Source organism: Lepidochelys kempii, chromosome 12, assembly GCF_965140265.1.
Source record: "Lepidochelys kempii isolate rLepKem1 chromosome 12, rLepKem1.hap2, whole genome shotgun sequence".
Taxonomy (NCBI): domain Eukaryota; kingdom Metazoa; phylum Chordata; order Testudines; family Cheloniidae; genus Lepidochelys; species Lepidochelys kempii.
This window is the reverse complement of record NC_133267.1, coordinates 35,458,469-35,479,534: the sequence shown is the minus strand read 5'-3', so window position 1 is coordinate 35,479,534 and position 21,066 is coordinate 35,458,469. Positions and strand designations below refer to the sequence as shown.

Here is a 21,066-nt window from a genome sequence, read left to right as displayed (position 1 = left end):
GCAGTTGAAACCTGTGACTTTGTGCGTGTGTGTGAAATCAAGTTGACTTGGCTTTTCAAACCCTTGTTACATTGTAACTTTTTAATGTAAAAATAAAGTAATGAATAAGTCTAAGTTAATTAACTTCCACTCCCTATCTCGGTCATTATCTTTAGCTGTGCTTATTTAGACTGGAAGCTCTTTAGTTCAAGGACCATGTCTCTCTGCCTTTTAGATTTACAAATACACTTACTAAATTTCTCAGTGCATGTGCAAAATGTTGTAAATTACAGATTACAAAACCAGAAGGGACCTGCTGTGATGATCCAGACTGACCTCAAACACATGCTAAATAATGACCCTGTGTCATGCTTAAGGACACAATCCATTTTAAAGGCATTCAATAAAATGGCCATCTGTTATTGTTCAGCTTCATGGCTACACTGTGTTGGCAATCAAAGGGAGAAGCTGCTGCTGCATGCTCTGGATTAATTAGTACTGGTTGGGTAACAGCCACCTATAAAACAGTGACTGTCCATGAATACAGAACGAACTCCCACCTCCATAAAGTCGGATGATCCTCGAATTCTTTCCTTCAGAGATTTCATTTCCGTAAAACACTGTATCTGTTTGTATAGACGGTGTTTAGTCTCGAGCAGTGGTCTCCAAAGTGGGGTGCGCAAGACCATTCCTGGGGGTGCACGGCAGGAGGAGTGCCGCCATCACGGCTGCAGCCACGCTCCTGGACCTTTTGATTCTTCAGTGGCCGCTCGGCTCTCCCCGCTCCATCTTCGGCGGGATGCCGGCGGCCGATCTTTCTTTTTTTTTTTTTGCTTCCCTAGAGCAGGCCCTGGGGGTGTGCGATCCAAAAAGTTTGGAGACCACTGGTCTAGAGAAGACTGAGAGGGGACATAACAGTTTTCAAGTACATAAAAGGTTGTTACAAGGAAGAGGGAGAAAAATTGTTGTTTTTAACCTCTGAGGATAGGACAAGAAGCAATGGGCTTAAATTGCAGCAAGGGCGGTTTAGGTGGGACGTTAGGAAAAACTTCCAAACTCTGAGTGGTTGAGCACTGGAATAAATTGCCTAGGGAGGTTGTGGAATCTCCATCATTGGGGATTTTTAAGAGCAGATTGGACTAACACCTGTCAGGGATGGTCTAGATAATACTTAGTCCTGCCTTGAGTGCCAGGGGACTGAACTAGATGTCCTCTCGAGGTCCCTTCCAGTTCTATGATTCTATAATCATACAGTTGTGGTAATCCATATTTCTTGATAAAATGTATCCTTACCTCTTCCTAGCCATGCAATACATACAACTAAAAATTTAAGGTAAGTGACAGATGCCGAAGCAGGGTATGTGCATAACTTTAAATAGTGCGGGATACTTAGGGAATAATATTTTGCTTTCTTGTAAATTGTAAATCTGAGTAAAGATTGATGCATATTATCTCTTCTCACTTCAAAGTATACTGGGCTGGAAAAGGTGTGCACTACTGTCTGTTCACTAGTACTTTGTAACCGGTCTTAAAACCTCTTCTGGGATTAAAAAAAAACATTTTTGTTTATGACTTTGTACAAATTGGCATGTTGAAATATTGCTCACCTTTGCGCACTTCCTTTCCACCAATCAGGATGGGAAAGTAAGGTACCAAACCAAACTGACTCTCAGAGAGGCCGAAAACTAATTTGTCTTCTCAGCTGTTGCCTATGTATTTGGCTTTTTTTCTCCAAAAAGGGGGTGTGGGGTAGATGTATTCTGGATAGGCAGCTGCCTAGGGCACATCATTTCAGGCAATAGCTGTAATTCTGCCATTCCCAAGAAGCTGTGTACAATGATTTCCAGGTGACCATCCCAAACACTAGTTTCAGGAGTGGGAGGCTGGCCAGCAAAAAGAAAAGTTTTCTGCCTTATAGAAGGAAAGGGTAGAGGAAGAAGATGATGAGCCACTTGAAGAAGGGAAAGAGATGAGGGACCCATTTTGGTGGCTTTGGGAGGAACTAAACTGTTTTCTACTGAAGGCCCCAATACATCTGGGGTCAGCTCTTTCCCTACGTTAGAAGCAGTTTTCTACTTCTTTGAAGTATTCTTTAAACTGCAAACTACCCTTTCCATTTATATTGAAGACCATAGAAGATGGTCTTTAATATAGACTTAATGATAGGGGAGGAATCAAAGATGGGGAGGAGGCAAAAGCTGTTGAGAGTGCAGAATTGGGGAGTCTTACCTTAAGGTAAGACAGACTACCATTTGATATTTTACTTGTGTAGCTTCCTGGAGAAGTTTTAAAACCAGAACCAGTTAATTCTGTAACTGTCCCCTTGAAGCATCACAAAATAGTCTTGTGCAAAACAAGCTTTGAAAATCAAGTAGTGTTTTTTCTTTAACATGGATACTTTGATAATTGGGATATTTCAGTAAACTCTTGAAAAGTAGGAGCTAAAGAAGACGTGTTGCAAGACTTCTGCTTGGCGTACTTTTGTTCAGTTTTCAGATGTCTGCTAAAACGGCTTCTGAGCCTCAGCTGAGGCAAAACCTACCTCCTGGTTTGCTAATCGGTAATAAAAACCTTATCCAAAACAATGCAGCCTCTTTCTTTACACTAGCTGACTCAAGTCTCTGGTTTATTTACAAAGCTGTGAAGGCTCCCATCATTTGATCCTTTTTTTCATTCATGGCAGATTGTATAGAAAACTACCTTAAATGCATTCATATAAACTCGTGCTAACACTTTTAATTGTATTTTGTAGCATGTTTTAACAATTTCTGATTTTGAGAAGTTCATACACTAGTAGTTAAGCTGTACTGTAGTCTCATTTGTCTATAAAGATATGTCTGTCTACACTGCATTTGGGAGCGAGTCTTCCAGCCTGTTGAGACAGGCTTGAGCTAGTACACTCAAACTAGCAATGTCGATATTCTAGCTCAGGCTTTCAAGCACAGGAGGTTGGCTGGACTTGAGAGCATGAGCTTCTGGCTGAGCTGAAATGTTGACACTGATACTTGTAGTGGTCTAGCTCAAGCCCTGTTAAGTGTGTCTGCCTGGGCTAGAAGGCTTGCTCCCAGCTGTAGTGTAGACATACCCTCAGAGGTCATTCTGTATGTTGCCATGTGACTCAAGTGGCAATTAAACTTCTTTGCAATGCTAATAGAATATGATAAAAAAAAAGGCTGGTGCTTTTTATTTTGAAAATGTGTCGTGAACTGAGCTGTCTATATTCAAGTATAGCTTGCTGGTTATGTTCTGAATTTCGTACAGAAATAGGTAGCAGTCCTTTCAGCATTTTCCAGCTGTCCCACAGTAGCAAATCAGAGTAATTTGTATTGCAACGGTATTTAGTACCACAATAACAAAGTGGATGGTCACCACCACACATCACAGATGCATAGTCTAGTTATTAATATAAGTGAAAACTTATTGTGTACTGAATATTTCAAGTTTCCTTTGGATCTATAATACAGTAAGAAGTTGAAGTATACTCAAGACTATACCTTAATATTTTCCACATGCTTTGATCTGTTATGTAAAATACATATAAATAAAACGTTAAAGAAGTGGTAACACTGTGCTTTCTCGGATATCTGTTTGTTTCAGTGAAGCAATAGACATGTTGTTAAAGTATAGAAAGGTCTCAAAATTCATTCTTGCACTTTTATTTAAAAAAGAAAATTCAGAAATCTGGTACAGCAGGGCTATAACAACTTCCAAAGCATATTTGAATACACCTTAACAAATACATTAGAGATTTTTTGAAAAGCTTATGCTCTTGCGGGGGGGCCTGTGGAAAGGCCAAAGAGGGTGCTTCCTTGTGAAAAATAATTCCAGCCAAGCAGTGGGGGGGTTTTTAACAGATAAGAACACAGTGTGTTTAGTTATGAGATGCTAACAAAACCAATTTGCAAAGATTTAATGTGATTCCTTCTTTAAATGTATTTACAAGATCAAATATCAGTATGTTGCCATAGCAAAATATTTCCCCCCATCCTGTTGAGCCATAAAGTACTAACTACACAAAGCTTATAAGCTATTGTGTGGCTTTCTGGCTATGTCCAATTAAACAGGTTGGCGTGTATTACTTGCATGCTTACCAATATCAGTTTGTTTTTCTAACCTTTATATGCTTTGGGTGAAAATCTTTAAAGAAAGGATATGCTCAGGAAAATCAGTGCAGAAACTTGAGCTACTAAAATGATTCGCAAAAGCAAAGTAAATCAGAATGTGGAGCTTTTCCATCTGAGCTTTGTTTATACATTACCATATTAACAATCTTCAAAGAATGGAATGTTTGCTCACTTGGTAGATTTATATTTAGCTACATTTCATTCATTACCACTACAAGAGCTTTGTGCAAATCAGATCGTGTACATGAAGGAATGGAAGTACATAATGCTATGTTTGTACACAATGCATGTTTTATACTGAAAGGTTGGTTGTTGATTCACAAACTAAAATCAAAATATTCTTCTAGCTTATTGACATCTAAGGCAATTTCACAGAGTGCAAATCTGAGGTCCAAAAAGTACATCTGTTATATTACAAATTGGGTTCATAGACTGGATAGTCAAGGGTTGAATTTCTGCCTTGTGCAGCACTGGGAAAGACTCACAGATCATTAAAGTGAGGGAACTAGCTGCTGTGGGAAGACGGCAGTATTAATAACAATTTCATTCTTTCCAACTGTGAGCTTATTCCTGTTCCTTCAAAAGCATGTTAAACGTTCAGTGAACTTTTGTCTATGTAAAAAACAAAGTGTTGTGGTTAGTTGTCTTGAAAATACTGTTGATCAATGTAGGCAGCCAACTAAGGTGGTGTCTGGCTGCTTTTTAAGAATACTTTTCTTGTATACGTTTATTATTCGAAGTAGTTGGAGCCTGGCTAACTTAGGAATTACACGGTAAGTACACAGGTTTCAGAGTGGTAGCCGTGTTAGTCTGTATCAGCAAAAAGAAGGAGTCGTCCTTGTGGCACCTTTGGTGAGCTAAAACCCACTTCATCGGATGCATGTAGGAAGATACATATACACACACACAACATGAAAAAATGGGTGTTACCATACACACTATAATGAGAGTGATCAATTAAGGTGAGCTGGTGATAATAGCTATGAAAAAAATGAAAAAAAAATATATATATATACATACACGCACCTTCCTACTGTATTTTCCACTGCATGCATCCGATGAAGTGGGTTTTAGCTCACAAAAGCTTATGCTCAAATAAATTGGTTAGTCTCTAAGGTGCCAAAAGTACTCCTCATTAAGTAGAGTGATATCCCATGATGTAAAAGCACTGAATAATTTTTTTTCAAAATATATAGTTCAGTGACAGATCCTTGGGAGAGCTGCTTTAAATAAAAATTTTAAAAGTCTGCATAATTCAGGGCTGTGAAGTTGGTTTTTTTTAAAAAAAAGGATGTTTTCATACTGTCTGCTCCATGAAGCTACAGCAAAACTATATCTACATGCTAGGGAAAGTATCTTCATGTTTTAAGACTGTCATTTTTTTTCCAGATACGGTATGAAGCCAAGATGTTTACATGTGCATAGCACAAGCCTTTTTTGTTGGTTCCTTACATGTATTAGCAGTTGCATTGTTCCCAAGAATTATCTGCAATGTCATGATCAGCTCCCCCACCAACACATTAGATTTATAAAAGACCGAATGGAAGTATAGAAATGCAGAAGCTGGGTTCCAGATGTATAAACAAATACTGCCTCCTGCAGAGTACACCAAGTTAGTTAGAATAAAGAACACTTTTTTTATCCTTCCCAGGATGTTTGTCACAGACCAAATATGGGCTTCAGGTTTCAAGAATTGTTATATTTTAATAGCTGAACAGCTCTAAGCACAGGTTAGTCTAAATGTAAGATCCGTGATTCATAATCCACAGCATTATCTGTTCTTTACTAACAGCATAAAAATCTTGTACAATACCAGGTCTGTGTGAAATAAGGAAGCCATACTCTGCAGGTTATGAAGAGCACCTCTGATCTATGCTTCCGACAGGTTTTCTCGATTTAGCTTGAATGACAGCAGGAGTGATGGGCGTGTACTTCAACTTTTAATAGAAACAGACCTCCTTATATGGCCTATTTGAGCTATAGCATGCTCATTAGCAATCAACCATAGAGATATGAGATACTTATTTATATTTCTGTAGTCAGGACCCCCCAGTGCTGTACAAACATGAAGCAAGAAGTCCCTGCTCCAACCAGCTTACAGTCTTGGTGGTTCTAAAATGAACAACAGCATCAAGTCCAGGCTCCTCCAGTAAAGAGGGTGATGATATAGAGAGAACATTGGTGAGCCACAGTCTGACAGTGCCATTTTAATCACTGACAGGAAAGGGTGTCATCATGAGATCTCATTATAAGCAGACAATTGCTGGGCATTGCCATGGCAGAAAGCAGGGATGGTTTAACTTTACATAGGGACATTGGGTATTGCTGTTGGCTTCTTTTGCCTGTCCCTTATAAAATCTCTTGCTTGGGTACGATGGTCTGAGGCAGTATTTTCACAAGGGCCTCTGGCCCTGGGGTTGGGCCTGGTTTGTAGTCTTCGCTTCCTGTGCTGGTAGATGGAGAAGGAAGGGATGTTTCTGGAGATGCTGGAAGGGAGAAAAATAAAAACAAAGAATTAAAACCTATTAGGAGACAACGTTTTGAATAGCACGGTATCTGCTTAAAGACACCAAAGTAGAGTCACAAGGATCAAGATGGTGGTGTAGATGCAAGTTCATGAACAGCACTAAATGCAGTACCTTAGCATAGTTTCTTGGCTATCTTGAGTTGTCTTTATGAAATAACTAAAGATGTGCTAGCTTTAAAAACAATCCTCAATAGTTGATATGGTTAATACCTTTTTTCATAACAAAATTTCTAAATTGTTTTATTAGATCATTTTATTTAGGAAATGACTCTTTGATCGTGGGGACCATGTAAGTTCCTAAGTGTCTGAGGCCTGCAGTCTGTAACACATTTATTCTCACAGCACCTCTGCAAGGTAGGGAAGTGCTAATAGCTTCATTTTAACAAGTTGTTCTTCAGCAACCACTCTCAACATGCTGCATAAGGGAGGTGAGGCTCATCGTCCCCATTTCACAGATGGGGAACTGAGGCATTGAGAGACTAAATGACTTGTCCAGGGTACCACACGCAATCTGAGGAACTGAACCCAGCTCTCGACTTGCACCAAAACACTTGGAGGACAGGTGATACCAAAATGGTGGGGTAGCCTGTTGTGAATGCAGGTAGCTTCTTCCGCCTTTCACTTTGTGATCAGGGACTCGGTGCCGGGTGGGTTATTAGGAGTTTTACCAAGCAACGTACTGCATTGTCTTATAAATAGTACTTGGGAAAATGTGTTCCCACTTCAAAGTGCTGATCTCTAATTAGAGCAATGACTCTCTTACTGTGCTCTGTGACTTGGTGGTAGGCTGCAGAGTGCTAACTGGTCACATGATGCTGGCTCCCCTTCTTGTGCCTAGCTGTTAGTTTAGTTCAATTTTCGATGCTGTTTATCTTAGAGACATTATTGCTAATTATTTTTCCGTGCACACATTTGCCGTAGTTCCTATGAGTATGAGCGGAAGAGGTAGTTCATGGGAATGGGGAGAGCCAGTTTTCCACAGCGTTTCTATTAAGTTTCAGTCCACGCTATGGAAAAAATGTAAGGGGTAGAATTAGGGCCATCTGCCAATTCAGTGAATACCAACCTTAAGCTACCGTGAAAGGAATAATAAAATCAGTGGGCTTTCTTAAAAAACCTCAACAAAAGTTTACTGGAAGCTTTAAAGATTCTACACCTAATGAAATTGCCTTTCACGCAGGTTGAATGGTATAATTTCTATTTTGCTGACAATTTACTTCGCATATAATAAAACAGATCTCACTGGCTACTGTGTGCCCTACTTTCTGAATGTTTACACTTCTACCTTTGTGCATAAAGAATAGCATTGCCAATGCTCCTGCTTTTTATTGAGAGTCTTGTGCTATTTGGTGGTGGTCTTAAAATCCCTGCTTCTGGATTCAGCTTTCATGTATAAAAAGTAAGTTTCTTGCCCTTATGGTTGTGGAAGAAACCTGGGAAGTGTGTAACCTAAAGGTGTAAAACCTAGAAGGCAAATAAAAAGGATCTGGAGTTTGTTTTTAAAATCTCATGATTTGAAAGGATAGGGTGGGGTTGACATGATTTTTGAATGCTTGGGATGTTGGTTGTGAATACTTTCTTAAATTATAAGTGGAATGATGACACTGTCATAATAGGGCCTAGTGAGATGTAAGACCCAGTGCATTGTCTTCAGTGGCAGTTTTGCCTGGCTAAAAACTAAGGAAGATCCTGAGGTTTAGACCCCTATTTTGTCTCCTGCTGCTGGATCTAACACATGACAGGTCCCATTTAGCCCCACAAAGTCTAAGCGTGATGCTTAAATAAACCAAACTAAGCTTATAGGCCCAGCAGCGTCCTACCCAATCCCCGCACTATGCCTGCCAATAGCATAAAGATGGACACCTACGGTCTGGAATTGTGTGAATCACAGAACTCATGTTTGGTAAAGCTACGTGTCCTGGCAGAGGTTCCAGGTCGAGGTTGGAGGGTCCTGACTGGTATTGTACATCAAGAGTGGTTCCTGCATAGGAGCATGGAAAAGAAGTCATTCTCCCCATTGTTGTTAAACTACAAACCAGCAGAAGCATTCCTATGACCTGAGGCACGCCGCACATTTTTACAGGGAGCGGAAGAATCGCTGGTAGCGGGATCACCAGGAGACGTATCCCCAATTTCCTCAGTCCCTTGCGTCCCCTCCTCCTGCTCCCCTCTCTCCTGCGGCACCCCAGCATTTCCAACTGTGACGCTGTCATCTTAGTTACCTAAAAGAACTTGATTTCTGCTGCTCCCAGCTCCAGCATTTTGGCTACTCATCTGTGGCCAATCACCCTTTGCGGGTGGCCCCCAGTTCAGCCCTGAATCTGATGTTTTCACAAGGTTACAATTTGCTTTTTGTATTACTACAAAATGTTGTACCCTTGAAGGGGGGTAGAGGGGTGTCTGTTCCATGCATGAGCTAATGAAAAAAGAGTCAGATCCTCAGCTGGCATGAATCACCATAGATCCATCAGCTTCAGTGCCAATGTACATCAACTGCTGATCTGGCTCCAAAGTCTCTTTAATTTGATCAACCTGGGGCATCCCTAAATACGGCATTGGTGTTAGCATTGTTGTTAAGGCCTTTGAAATACTCACGGTTTTCAAGGCATGCAGGGAAGAAAGAGGATCTCAGCGGGGGCGTACCTCCCAGAAGCATTTCTTGCAGCAAGCTGTCAATCCTTGCCACACCGAAGAGTTTCATGAATTGGACCTGCTCTATCATTTGCCAGGTGATGCTCTGGAGCGGTGGCAGGAGGAGGAGAATGTCACTGAACCGCCCTCGTGAGTCGTACTGCCGGTCGTTGATGTAATCCTCCAGGTTGACCTGCACCTGGAATCGCATGTTCTTCACCTTGCCAGGTTCGCTCAGGCCTTTACAGTCTGAGAGACAGAGACAGACAATTTACACTCTCCAGACACAAACACACACAAGCTGGGACAGCTCTCGCAGTCAGCCAGACTCTAGAAGAAAAGATTAAATACACCGATATGGCAAGTGATGGTTTTTTAAAAAATATTTCTCCTTTAGACTAGAAGTTGGAATGGCTCTAATGTGGCAATGTGGCAGCTCAGTGTTAATCTGGAAATAGTTCATATCCCACAGGGAGCAGAGCAATGTCTACAGGGAATGGTAGGAAAATAGGAGTTTGAGTCATGCAGGTAGCATGATTAACAAGCATGGGTGATGGGTATCAGAGGCCTGGGGAGGCTAAGTGTCCCCTAACCCAGGCCCTGGGGCCCTGCCCACACTCTGTCCCACCTTCCTTCTCCCTCTCCCCTGAAGCTGGCAGGGGCTCAGATCCAGCCGGTGGCCTGGAGCTCGGGGCTTGGGCCCACCGGCAGCCAGGGTGGCCAGGGACAGCTCAGGCCGGCCCGGGCATTGGGCCAGCAGCTCAGGCTGGATCTGGCCAGTAGCCTGGTGCTGGGACCAGCCTGGGAGTTGGGCTGGCCAGCATGGCTGGGATAGGCTGGCCAGTGGCTTGGTGTGGCTGGGGCAGGCCAGACAGGGCTCCTCTGGCTGCAGGAGGGGGGCTCCGGGCTCCTCTGGCCATGGTGGTTGTGGCCTCGGGCAGAAGGGATGGGGCCAGTGGGCTAGCCTCCCTGGTCAGGGGCGCGGGGAGGGTGGGTTTCACCTGCCACCCATGTTAACAAGCAAAGGGAAAGATATGAAGAATAGGAGATTAAAATTATTTATGCCCCAAAAGAAGTGGGCAAAGTGCTGAGGACCCAGCTGCTGCCCTTGAATTTAATGCATGCTCAGCCCGTCTGAAAAACCAAGTCACTTCTTTTGGGGCATAAATATGAAGTTAGGGACCTGTCTTTTATTTTTCAAAATCATGGCCAGGATTTTTATGCCAGAACAAAGGCTGTTCCTTGGGGTATAGAGACCTGTGGGGAAGTAGATTGTGAAGGTGGAGCTAAGAAACAGCTGTTGCCTGAATGCCTCGTGTAAATGTGGTAGAGATTTTCAATAGATTCCCCATAGATTTTCTAGTTAAGTTCAGAGTCTTGCCTCGTACCTTCAAAGCACTCCACAGCCTGGGCACGGGAAAACTGAAGGATTGTTTTAAAGGTCCAGGATGAAAACTGCGGTTGACAACTCCCCTCCTTTGGCACAATGGAACCCTCAACATAAGAGTAAAGCTCATCTGTGTGGGAGACCCAACTTTCTCGGGGGGCTGGTCTGAGACTGCAGCATGAACTCCCCCAGTAACTAAACCCCTTCCCACACCGTTCCGCTTTCCATTTCAGCTGCGAGGCACGTTTCTTTGGCCTGCCTTCTCCAACATCAAAACAAAGCTACAACGATATTTATAGTTGGGGGGGGGGGAAAGACACTACCAAACTAAGACACCCCCTCTGTACAAGTGTCTCGCTTGGGGGAGGCTGAGAGAACAAACAACGTGTGACGGCTGTGTAGTCACATTTCTTAATGCAATACTGGCAGGCGCTCAGATACCAAAGGATGAGCTCAGTATAAAAACCTATATAGAATAGTAAAGGGAAATCGGGATCAAAAACTATCTATCCAAAGTAGTGAAAATAATCCTGAATGGCTTTGGGAGCCATCCAGTGCATGCTTCATGAGAGACCATCCTATCCTCCTGGGGGACTTCAACTCTGTAAATACCTTTGTGGGAATGGCACAGGAACCCGAAAGGGCTAACTGAGGGATCACACGCAGGCTGGGTCTGAAATACACTGCCCTGCTGGACCAGGAAAGAGGCTTTGTATACAATAACTAATGGAGATGGTACTTATGGTATCTGCCTTTGCTTTTGCAGCGTATAAGCCTAGATGTGATATGCAGTGCATTTCTATTATTTTAATTGGATTTTCTCTCTATGTTCCTAACAAATCTTTTCTTATGCCAGTCCAGGTGGTTTTAGGCTGTTTGGAAATTTCACCCAGACTGTCCCAAAGAATTGAAGCAACTTTCAATGTTTAAGGAGAGGTAGGTAAGGCTGGGTGCCTGCAGTTTAGTCTCTTCAGGACACTCATGAAGAGTATAGACTAAGGAGTCCTCTCCTATTAGGTATGTTGCTTCAAGGCTGCAGCCCTCCAGATACACAGGAAAGGGCTAAGGGCCATGATGAGAAATGAGTTGAAGACACATATGGTGACAAGTAAGTGCCAGTAGAAGAATGTCTCATTTGGCGTTGGCCTAGGTTCAGTTCTCCAGCTGTAAAGTGGGGATAAAAGGACTCAAGATGCAGGGAAGAAAGAGGATCTCAGTGTTGTGAAGGGCTCAGATATTACAGTAATGGGGGCCATGTGAGTAAAAAGATAGGTGTGGGGGGAGGGACAGAAGGATGGATGGATAGCACTCAGCAAGGGGTTAGAGTAAAGAAACACCGCTGTTCAGGACCATGTGAGCTAGGAAAGCAGCAGGTCTCTGAAGTTCTACTGCAGGCCAGGCCTTTGATATGCCCTCCTCTCTTCCTGTCTGCGAGGTGGCCCCATCCTATCCCCTTCAGTCATGGTTTGCTCTTTGTATCACTCCCCCTGCTGAGTCTAGCCCAGGGTTCAGCAACGTTTGATCAAACAGCTCAACTCTTATCACTTATTTGACACTGGCCTGCCCAAAGAGTGTTATTTTTTTAGAGCCCAAGCATTTGTCATGCTCTCCCAAGCCCTGGAAGGTGCCTTCGTTTGTCTCACTTGAAGCCTAGTCCAAAGCCACCGAAGTCAGCAGAAAGACTCCTGACGGGCTTCGGAGCAGGCCCTAATTTCCCGTTCTCTTTTCCCCAAATCTTCTCTTTATTCTGTCATTTTGCTCTCTTAAGCCATGACCGTGAGACGTTGCAGCATCCTTCCTGATGTTGATGGAAACTGCAGGCAATCAACACTTCTCATGGCCTAACCATTTGTAGATTTTATGCTCCCTCCTGGTCCCTGTTTTAATTCCCATTCTGTTGCTTGGTTAATTCACTGAAAAATTAAATATAGGCATGCATGTCCTCATTTTCTATTGATATACATCACTGAGTGAGGCCGAACTCTGGAAGCAGCTCAGTTCCTGCAGGTTCTGTAAGGTTTTGCATGTGTCTCGGATTGGAGCAAATACTTTGCTTTAATACTTACAAACCTTGCAATTATGCTTCTTAGGGGAGATGAGGGAGTAGAGCACCACAAAATGAAGGAGGATCGACAATAATGGAATTTTCAAGAAATGCCATAAATGATCCTCCTTCTCCCCCCCACCCCAGACTGGACCCCTCACTCCACCCACTTATGTGCCATTTTAGTCCTATCAAGATTCTTCTCTTGGAATCCCATGATCTGCCACTGATGATAGTGGTTTGATAAATCTGAGAGACTTACCTGGGTCAAAGAATATGATCGCTTTAAGGCATGCATACTCATTGTCATCAACCTGGATGTCACGTAAGGGCTTTACCAACTCATCCAGGATTCGAATGGCTACGCGAGCAATTTCCAGTTCTGGGCAGTGCATTGGAATGATGAAATCATTTCCTGAGAAGATGAAAAAACATATGTCTCAGCCATTTATACCAGCTCTTTGGGGCTGGTATAATTTATATAATTTATAATAATTTAATGGCATTATTAAATCACCCATTTCTTCAGACACCAACAGCCATATTTTCAGAATGCAGCATGTGATTGCGTGTATAATTTGCACATGCAGTTTCATGGTCAAATTCAGAATTGACATGGGCGAATAACTACTTAGATGCATTTGTGTGCTTAATTACCCAATTTGTGCATGCAGTTGCCATAACCATTCATGCAAATCAGGTTGATATTATGTGCTGAGTAACATCCTGTTATACCTGTCTGAGCATCTGACCACAAGACTATCATAACTCATGTGTAAGGCTAAGATTTTTTTACAGATATTTTTAGTAAAAGTCACAAACAGGTCACGGGCAAAAAAGAAAAATTCACAGCAGCCGTGACCCGTCTGTGACTTTTACTAAAAATATGGTGACAAAATAGGGATCTGCGGGTCCCCACACTGTCGGAAGCAGGGCAGCTGCGGAGGGGCTAGGAGCTGCCAGCAGCGGCTGCGGGGTACCCCTGCTGCCTCCAGCTCTAGGGGGTCCCCCCCATCTAGGGGGGCTGAGAGCTGTGCGGTGCCCCCGCCTCCCCTGGGCAGCCAGGAGCTCTAGGATTCCCCCACTGCCTCCAGGAGGTCTGGGGTTCCCCCACCGCTACCGGCAGCCCAGAGTTTGGGGGACTTCCCCCACCACCCACGGCGGCCTGGAGCTCGGGGGGGTTCTCCCACTGCCCCTGGTGGCTGGGAGCTGTAGCGGCAGCCAGAGGCAGTGGGGGTACCCTCGGGCAGTGGGGGACCCTGCAGCTCCCGACCAGCACAGGCTGAAGTCACGGAGGTCGCTGGAAGTCACAGATTCCGTGACTTCCACGACCTCCATGACTAAATCATAGCCTTGCTCATGTATAATTTTTTGTAGAACTAATTTACCCAAGGTTGGCCAACATAATGTTGTTGAGACCAACCTTTTCCCCCCATCTGCAGTGGAGAATCCTGACAGTTTTTTAAATGGTAGAAGAAAACACCACCTTAAATTACAAGGGAATATCTATCTAATCTAAATATCTGATCTAATCTCTCTTTAGTATTTCTAAAGGACCTATTACCTTAATGTCTAGGCATTAGTATCTAAGGGGATGACTACATCGCAAAGTGACAAGGTGATGGCAGCATGGTATGCATCCCTGTGTCTGCTGTAATTTAGCTAGCACAGGTAACAATACCAGTGTAGATTGGTGACACGTTAGCAAGCAAAGTACATATCCAGGGACCTTAGAGGGCTTGGACTCCGGTTGCTAGCCTGTGCTGAAACTGGTGCCACCATGTCTACGCTGCTATTGTTCCTCGTGCTAGCTAGCTTAAAGCTGACATGGGTATGCCCACCCATGCCCACCCAGGCTGTAATCACACCTTCCCTTTGCAGTGTGGACAGAGCCAAAATGCTTAGTAGAACAGTGAGCGTTCAACATGCATTAACAGAGGTAACATTTACATGTTGTCTCTAGCTAAAGAATCATTTTAATTTTCTGACGATTCCAACTCCAGCACAAATACATTGAACTAAAACTCAAGGCCTCCAAGACCCATGTATGAGTCTCCCCACCTGGACTGGAGATAAGGAGTGAGCTCTTGTCTCTGCAGTATTTCTCCCCTCGCTTTTTCGTTGAGCCAGTACCAAGTTATCCATGAGTCTGAGGATCTATGCAGTGGGAGTTCTATGAGGCTGAGAGGCTGCACGTCATCTCTTCACTGGCTCTGTGGAGATTCCCCAGCAGGACAGTACAGCCCTGGGAAGTAACAATCCTCCTTAAAGAGGACTCCTATGGAAGCCACTGACTGTGGAAGTCCTATCAGAGCGGCTCTTTTGGAGCACCAACGCTGTTAGGTAGCATAGGATACCTGGCATTCTGCTGATCCTTCAGTATCTGTGCAGATCCTGGCAATATCTGGGTTCTTGGAATGAGCCTCATGATCTGTTTGTCCCCCCCCCCCCCCTCAGTGGACCATGGGGAAGAAAGCACCTCACAGAGAACCTCATGGACATTTTCTTACCCTTAGCCCTATGGGTTTTTCCTTGGAATGCAGAGATGCGGCCCTGAATTTAAGGGGTGACCATTACAGTCTTTAATTTCCTACCTGGGGAACAAATATTTAAGAATGGGCTCTTCAGTCTATCAGAGAAAGGTATATCAGGATCTAATAGCTGGAAGTTGAAGTTAGACAAAATCAGACTGAAAATAAGGCATACATTTTGAACAGTGACAGTAATTAATCATTAGAACAATTTACCAAGGATCATAATGAATTCTCCATCACTGACAATTTTAAAATCAAGTTTGGATGTGTTTCTAAAAGCTCTGCTTTAGGAATTATTTTGGGGAAGTTCTATGGCGTGTGATATACAGGAGATCAGACTAGATGATCACAATGGTCCCTTCTGGCTATGGAATCTATGAATTAGATACTCAGAGGCATAAACCTAACAGAGAGCAAATCATGCAGGTTTCTTCCTCCAAACTCACTGTAAGTCTGCCCTCCAATGTTCCAAAGCTGGGTTGCTACAAGGTTTATTGTGCCTAAATTTAAACCAGGAGGGAAGCAAAATCTGAAACCCAGCTTTATATCGACATTCTAGCAACGCTATGGAAGCAGAGGGGTGGAAGGTGCATGTTTGCATTTAATTTGGTGTCATTTTATAATTGAAGTTACCATGTCAAGGGGCCACGGTTTGGTTTGTATTTAATTTTTTTTTCTTAGTCATAACAAAAAAAATTTCATTCTAGCAGCCTGAATTATCAAGACAGTTTGTTGGCTAAAATACAACGATGATCTTGCCTATTTATATATTGTCTGACATCCAGAAAGTTCCCCAAGCTCTTTGGTCTACAAACAGATGTACAGGCTTTATGGAAAAAGGACTTTATCCACCATGGCAGGGCGGCCACCTCTAGAGAGAAGTAGCAACAATTTAACAGCATAAAGCATAACAGGTGAAATATACCTTAGCTAGTTGAATGCAAGGGCAATTGCAGATGGACAGGATACATAATGATTATCCAGCATGTAAATCTGTGCAAACTTCAAAGCAAGAATGAATTATATTATTTTACCTAATAATAGAAAATCTGTATATGGTATTGACCGTTTAGCAACTCCCAGGAGTAGGTGTTCTCCTGCATGGGCTCTTAGCAAGACAACCTGCAGATCACAGGGAAGAAACAGAGCGTATTACACTTCGACAGCAGACAGAGGAACAGTCAAGTGATTGATGTGTACAGAATGGGGAAAATTCTGCTTTCATTTAAATTAGTGCAAATCTGGAATAGCTCCACTGTAGACAATGGAATTACTCCTGGGGTAATTGAGAGCAAAATCTGACCCTAACTTGACTATAGCTTTGACTCTTTAGATGTTAGAAGCATTACATTTACAAAACATTAAAGCAAAACTCGTTTTGCAAAGCAAAAGAGAACACGTTTTGTTTGATATTGCCCTGGAAACAGTGGCTATTGTATCCTTCTACCAGCAGATAACGGTAGAAAAAATACAACCTCCCTTTTGACCCATCATTCCCAGTGCTGGCTCAGCTGATTATATGCAATATTTTTCTTGTCTTCAGTGGGTGGCAATCATTTCTAATGAATTAGTAATAACAAAAGCCTGGCCCTTTGAAATTCCACCTCTCCTGCAAGGAATTTCTTGCTCTACATGGTGAATTCTACTGAATATCACCCAGTTTGATGTTAAAGGGCAGGGACTATGTGTTTATATTAAATATAAATGGATTGAGGGAGTGACAGACACAGAGTCCTATTTCACCTGGTCATCCAGTGGAAGTTCACAGAACGCTGGGATATATTTTGCCCATTCGACAAGGGCTAAAAGCTGCTGTTTCATGGACTCACACACATCATTGATGGTTGCAACCTTCTTCATCGCAATGTCAGCACTGTGCACTGGACTCAGAGCTGAGTACTGAAAGAAAAACAAAGCAGAATTTGGATGTAGAACAGACTTAAGTGTTGCTTTGTTGAACAAAATGTCTGGTCAAGTAGAGTGTAATACGTGTTTCCTACATATCACGGGATTTATGGTTTCCATAGAGCCATTAATTTTGTCCTATCTCAAATATAATGTTTGACATTCATAACGATTTGGGGAGAACTGTATGTTGGATCCAGTGTTGAACGTAAATGACGCAAGAATGTTTGCAGTCTCCACCAGGTGGTGCTGTGTCACAACAGAGGGAGTAACATTGTAAGGAGAGTGATCACTTTACATAAGCTATTACCAGCAGGAGAGTGGGGTGGGGGGAGAGAAAACCTTTTGTAGTGATAATCACCCATTTTTTCATGGTTTGTGTGTATAAAAATGTCTTCTGTCCTTTCCACAGTATGCATCCGATGAAGTGAGCTGTAGCTCACGAAAGCTCATGCTCAAATAAATTGGTTAGTCTCTAAGGTGCCACAAGTACTCCTTTTCTTTTTGCAAATACAGACTAACAGGGCTGCTACTCTGAAACAGAGGGATAGTGACTTGAGCAGTTTATTGTCTGTGTGTTTTACATCCGACTCGTCGGACTTGACAAAGGGATTTTCTTTCTTTTGGTCAAAAGCACAGGATCTGAGCGCCCTGCCAATTATTTAATATGGCAGACCCAAAGAAGCAGCTCAGTCAACTCACCCAGTCTCCCAAGCAGCAGCTTGTTATAAAATACAAACAACCCCATGCATCAATCTTCCTATCTCTTTTCAAAGGTCAATGATGACAAATGGGCCCAGCAGTGTTAACTAAGGACTTGTTCAGGCCTCACAAGCCAGGGTGTGAATCTACAATATGCCAGCCTGCCACCCTGTAACGTTTCTTGTGGGTACTGCTGCAGCGTACTAAATGTTCCATGGTGCCCTTTGATGAGTACGTTACTGCACTTCAGAGTCATGCCTGGGCCCTAATGTTGCCCGCAGACAAGTCCTGAAAGGCGATGCTTTCTAATGCATGTTGCGAATGCAGCAATTCTTGAAGAAGTGAAAACATTTTTATATGTAAAGAAAATCCGCACCATATGTCTGGAAGAAAAGGACCATTTGTATTGGCAATTAAAAAGATGCCCTTATTCATTTGTTTTTTTAAAACAAACTACACCTTGGAGCGTGTGGTAATGGAAGAGGAAGGGAGAGAGGAGAAGATGATGGGATCATTGGGTTTAAATCCTAGTTTATTAGCTCTTTGCTCTTCTGCAACTGTTACCCTAATAATGCTCTGACATTTGCAGATCTTGCATTTATACTGAGGGAAGCCTAGTTCCTAACAAGTTATATACTGTACCTACAGGAATCTCTTCATGCATCATTGAAATGCAGCCACCTCTGGGGTGAAACAAAGCAAATCAAGTGGACAGCAAAGCAATTCAGCAATTTAGGATAAGAAGCAAAGAAGACTACCGTATCCTGCTGGACTGCCGGGGGGAATTGGTAGGTAGAATGTAATTGCTCAGACCTGTAGCCAGGACATAGATGCTAGGATGCTTGGGCACTGGGTCAGCAATGACCCAGAGAGAACAAGAGAGAATCATTAATATTGCTTCCTGTTGTAATTAGTTGTTCCATCTAAGTGCCATCCAAGGACTGAGTAGACTCATCCCCGCTTAGTTGGACGAGTTCACAGATGAAGCGGCCATAAACCCCCTTCTAATGATGATTATCAATGTAATTCATACCTGTTGTGCCATAGCCTCGGCCTGGGTCAGCACAGTGATTGACAGGGATCCATTGTCTTCATAGCTACTCCTGCGAATGCTAATCCTGTCCCGTTCATTCTGCACAGCTTCAAAGAGAGAAAGGAGGACAGTCATGTGATGAGTCAGAGATTGCCTTTCCCTGTCATCACCGATCACAGCTATTTACTATCATCGAGAACTCTACAATTTGCTAGTCATTTTATGAATCCATAAAATACATACTATTCAAACTGTCAACAATTTAAGTAGAGAGACACGGTGGGTGAGCAAATATCTTTTATTGGACCACTCTCTTGCCGACCAACGGTATTACATCCCTCACCTTGTCTCTCTAATATCCTGGGATCAACGTGGGTACCACAACACTGCATACAGCAATTTAAATAGTTATTTTAATGTTAGTAATAATTTTATGAGTATGTTGTATAGGGGGAAAATGATTACTGACTACAATGGCTTCTCTAATGAGTGTTCCAGCATGTCCTACCTGTAGGAGAGCATATGTGTAACATGCCCTTCAATTTCAGGGCCTACTTCTGCTACGAAATCCACATGGACAGACCCTTGCACCCACATGGAGAAGTTCCAGTGGTATTTATTATTTGTATTATGGTAGAACCTAGAGTCTCCCACTGACAGCAGAGACCCATTGAGTTAGGTGCCGTATAGACCCACAGTAAAAGACAATCCCTGCCGTGAAGAGCTTTCAATCTAAATAAATGCTAGAAAATAGTCAAGGCTGGGAGGGAAAATAGGGGCATAGAGAGATGACCCTGATCACCCTGATTCCCCAAGATGACCCTGCAGGTCAGTGGAAGAGCCAGGAATAGAACCTTGTGTGCATGGGTCCCATTGTCTCCAAATTATCCCCAAAGTGTTTCACAAAGTCAACCGTTCGTCTCTCTCACCAGCAAAAGATGGTCCAATACAAGATATTGCCTCTCCCACTTTGTCTCATTCAAATTGGAACAGAAGTGGGTGGGAAATCAGAGCCAGGGAGAAAAGATGAGGCTGAGCGTTGACGACATGAAGAAATACAGGCAGGCTGGTCCAGGTGCCAAGAGCTGCAGAAGAGGCAGCCCAAGAAGTAAGAGTGGCGAGCAAGAGTAAGAGAGGATGGTGCAAGATGAGTAGAGCAAGCTGGCAAGGGTGCAGAGAGAAAGATTAAGAGCCTCATCCAAAGTCTGAAGAACTCAATGGGAATCTTTTCATTGATTTCAGTGGTCTGTAGAGAGGCTCTAAGCCCATGAGATTTGATGCAGCAACGCCCTGGAACGTTTGAAAACCTGGGAAGAGACTTCTGAATGGGACCCTGAAATGAACAGGAAGTTGTCTGAGGTTTGCGTGATGTGGTCACATTTCTCAGTGGCTTGTGTCCCCATCACGCTATTGCCACACTCACACCACTGGGAGAAATGTTGTGTGATGTGCCTATGGAGGGTTACTTTATTTCTATCCTGTTCTATACACGGTCTTATTCACACTCATCACCATAGTATCTGAGTTCCTTCCAGCAGCGCATTAAGAAACATGGCTACCTCTCTGCCATGTGTTTGTTTTTTGCATCCTCTCCCCAGAGTGAGATGTGTGTGCAGTGGAGTGTCTTGTTTTGGAAGATGGTTTGTTGTTATTAATACATAGATGTGGTGCTCTGTGTTTGGTAGAGAAGGCAAGGTCAAAGAGGTGTGCCTTGCACTTGGAACAGAAAGCAGTGAAGTCTGTGATGATCCTTAAAGGGTAAGAACTTGGCCATGTTCCTCTAGTTGCACATGTGACATTGGAAAATCCAGTCTGGGCCTCTGCATCAGGAGAACGCAGCAACAATTGTACTGTATTTCCTGGTACTTGGTCTCCGGGATGATTTCCCAGTGATGGGGTTGGGATGGAGGAAGACCAGCAACCATCTCTATGATCACTGCATTAAAGAAACCCACAGATTCTGGAACCCTCCCCATAAAAGACCAGCAGACTTGTTCATGATGCTGATCATTCCTTAGAAGAGATCACTCCTAATTAATGGGCTATCTACCAAAAAGAGGAAGCTGGTGCATAACTAAGGAAGTAAATAAAGAAAAGATTTGTTTCAAATCAAAGTGTCCCATTAATAACAGCAACATAACTCCCCTTTGGAAACATTCTTCCCTTCATACACCAGGGGAAACAATTCCCAGGTCATAAA

At 43.1% G+C, this 21,066-nt stretch overlaps 1 protein-coding gene across 2 annotated transcripts in view; it reads right to left on the bottom strand.

Moving 5' to 3' along the window:
* Positions 1-5,908: 5,908 nt before the first annotated feature.
* Positions 5,909-21,066, bottom strand: part of LOC140896382 (hepatocyte nuclear factor 4-beta-like) — a 40,792-nt gene continuing 25,634 nt past the window's right edge. For both annotated transcript variants that reach the window (XM_073308098.1, XM_073308100.1), the window contains exons 4-10: positions 18,867-18,973; positions 16,970-17,125; positions 16,261-16,348; positions 12,955-13,107; positions 9,274-9,510; positions 8,498-8,611; positions 5,909-6,589 (exon numbers count right to left, since the gene is read on the bottom strand). In XM_073308098.1, coding sequence (XP_073164199.1) covers positions 6,453-6,589; positions 8,498-8,611; positions 9,274-9,510; positions 12,955-13,107; positions 16,261-16,348; positions 16,970-17,125; positions 18,867-18,973 — 992 coding nt within the window. In that variant the 3' untranslated portion in view covers positions 5,909-6,452. The remainder of the gene's footprint in view (positions 6,590-8,497; positions 8,612-9,273; positions 9,511-12,954; positions 13,108-16,260; positions 16,349-16,969; positions 17,126-18,866; positions 18,974-21,066) is intronic.